The 1,932-nt window shown below is 35.2% G+C and overlaps 1 protein-coding gene across 1 annotated transcript in view; it reads left to right on the top strand.

Moving 5' to 3' along the window:
• Positions 1 to 1,138, top strand: part of LOC104960746 (uncharacterized) — a 7,206-nt gene extending 6,068 nt beyond the window's left edge. Inside the window, exons 5-6 of the mRNA XM_010788903.1 lie at positions 868 to 929; positions 1,013 to 1,138. Of these exons, the coding sequence (XP_010787205.1) occupies positions 868 to 929; positions 1,013 to 1,138 (188 nt within the window). The remainder of the gene's footprint in view (positions 1 to 867; positions 930 to 1,012) is intronic.
• Positions 1,139 to 1,932: the final 794 nt, after the last annotated feature.

The raw sequence follows: 1,932 nt of genomic DNA, 5'->3' as shown, positions 1-1,932 counted from the left end.
TTTTTTTTTTGTCATGAACCTTTTTCGGACCACTTATTTTTTTATTTTGGTGACGATCCGACCTGCATGCTGCTACTCTGGTTCAAACTGCATCCACCAAAAAATGCGATTAGTCTCCACCTTCCCAAAAGAACCAAAATCTGACACAGTGTGAGATGTCTTTTTTAGCTGTTCTGTCATCATTTCCTGCGATCTTCTTCATGCAGTCAGTCAAAAATGAATATTAATACGGGGCGTTTCTTTGACTATTTATAGGCAAATATGGGCGTTACGTGAAGTCCGCAAAAGCTAAGCCGCATTTCGAGTTGATTGTGCGTCCTACGCCGTTATGCAGTGTTTTATCAATCGTAAAATATCTGTCCTATTTATTTGCTTTGTCCTACCTAAGCAACCTTCCCACGTGAATCCTACGCAAGGCTTTGTAAATGAGGCCCCTGGTCTTTTTTTAAATGGAAAGGCAGCAGATCAGTTGACGAGTGATGATTTTTTTTGTTTACATGCATTGTCTTGTTCAGCATGAAAAATATCAGATTTTGAGATTTAAAAAAAATCATTCATTCAAATAAACATTTTATAATTTATTTTTAATATTATCATTATTTTATTCTCTTTACATTTTTCATAATTTATTAATTTCCAAAATTCAAGGATTAAAAAAAAGATAATTAAAGATACATTTATTTTACCGCTTATTCTATATGTTATGTCCGTTCATCCGTTGCACTCTGAGGTTTCCCCATTTTTTAATTCTGGGGTTTATGGGAATCTTTCCTTGATAGAATTGCTCTACTTTTATTAAAAGATCATGCTAGTGTTTGCACATGTTTTAACACATGTTCATATTATTCTAACTTGTTTTTTCTTCAGGTATCTCAGGCTCTCAGACTGCTGCAGCTCCAGTGATGCGATCTCAAAAGAAGACCTCCAAAGTAAGACTTCTTATCTGGCTTGTGTTTCCTGATCTCTTGTTGTCCGTTTTGTCGGTATTAACTTAAATCTTATTCTTACCAAGGCAACCAAGGAGAAGAAAACCCCCCCGCAGCTTGCAGTCACTCACCCGTTATCCTCCACCCACGAGTTCCTGCAGGCCTGCACCGCCTGTTTCCCTCAGAGAGGTACGTCCATGTTCTTCTCTTAAACTACAATACATTCAATGTTATTTAGCTGATGCTTTTATCCGAATCAGAAACACAATTCCTTTATTAGTCCAGCTGCGGGGACATTTACAACGTCACAGAAAAAGAGACATAACAGATTAAAAGACAAGCAATAAGAGAGTAGCTAGCATGTTACGAGAAAAAAAACACTTTAGAAATACAGATAAAGACAAATAAGTACTCATCAATTGCTAAAATAAATTACGTGTACATATTAGGGTTTGAGATACTTAAAAAAAAAAAAGTGTATATAAAAATGATCATGGTTATTGCACCGTAAAATTGCCCAAAAAGTGTATATATTGCACCGTACATAGGGTTCTTACGGTCATTAAAAACCTGGAAGAGTCATGGAAATTCAAAATGCTAATTCCAGGCCCTGGAAAAGTCATGGAAATGTAACTAAAGTTGCATCAAATATAATTTATATTTGATCTAATCGCCCAAATAGTAATACTATAATGATAATAAATACTGTATCGTAATGAAATGTAAAATGGCATTTAACTAACGAGGTGTTTTGCTGGTGAGAGATTTGAGTTGCTTTAGCCTGTAGAAGCTAGTAAGCCTACTATTTGATTTGTTTTAGATAACACAACATGTTTCAGAACTTATTTTCCTGTTCCATGTTCAAATAAAAAATGTTCAGTGGTACGCTGAGAAAGAGTAATGTTTTTGGTCAATGGAGAAGTCATGGAAAAGTCATTGGTGAAAAAGTGTATGAACCCTGACTATGTGAAAGCCTTTTTATAGTGTTCTTCGTCACTATCTATGC

This window comes from Notothenia coriiceps, unplaced genomic scaffold (genome assembly GCF_000735185.1).
Source record: "Notothenia coriiceps isolate Sejong01 unplaced genomic scaffold, NC01 NC01_scaffold00032333, whole genome shotgun sequence".
NCBI lineage: Eukaryota > Metazoa > Chordata > Actinopteri > Perciformes > Nototheniidae > Notothenia > Notothenia coriiceps.
Note: the sequence above shows the minus strand (reverse complement) of the source record. Positions and strands in the feature narration are given on the sequence as shown.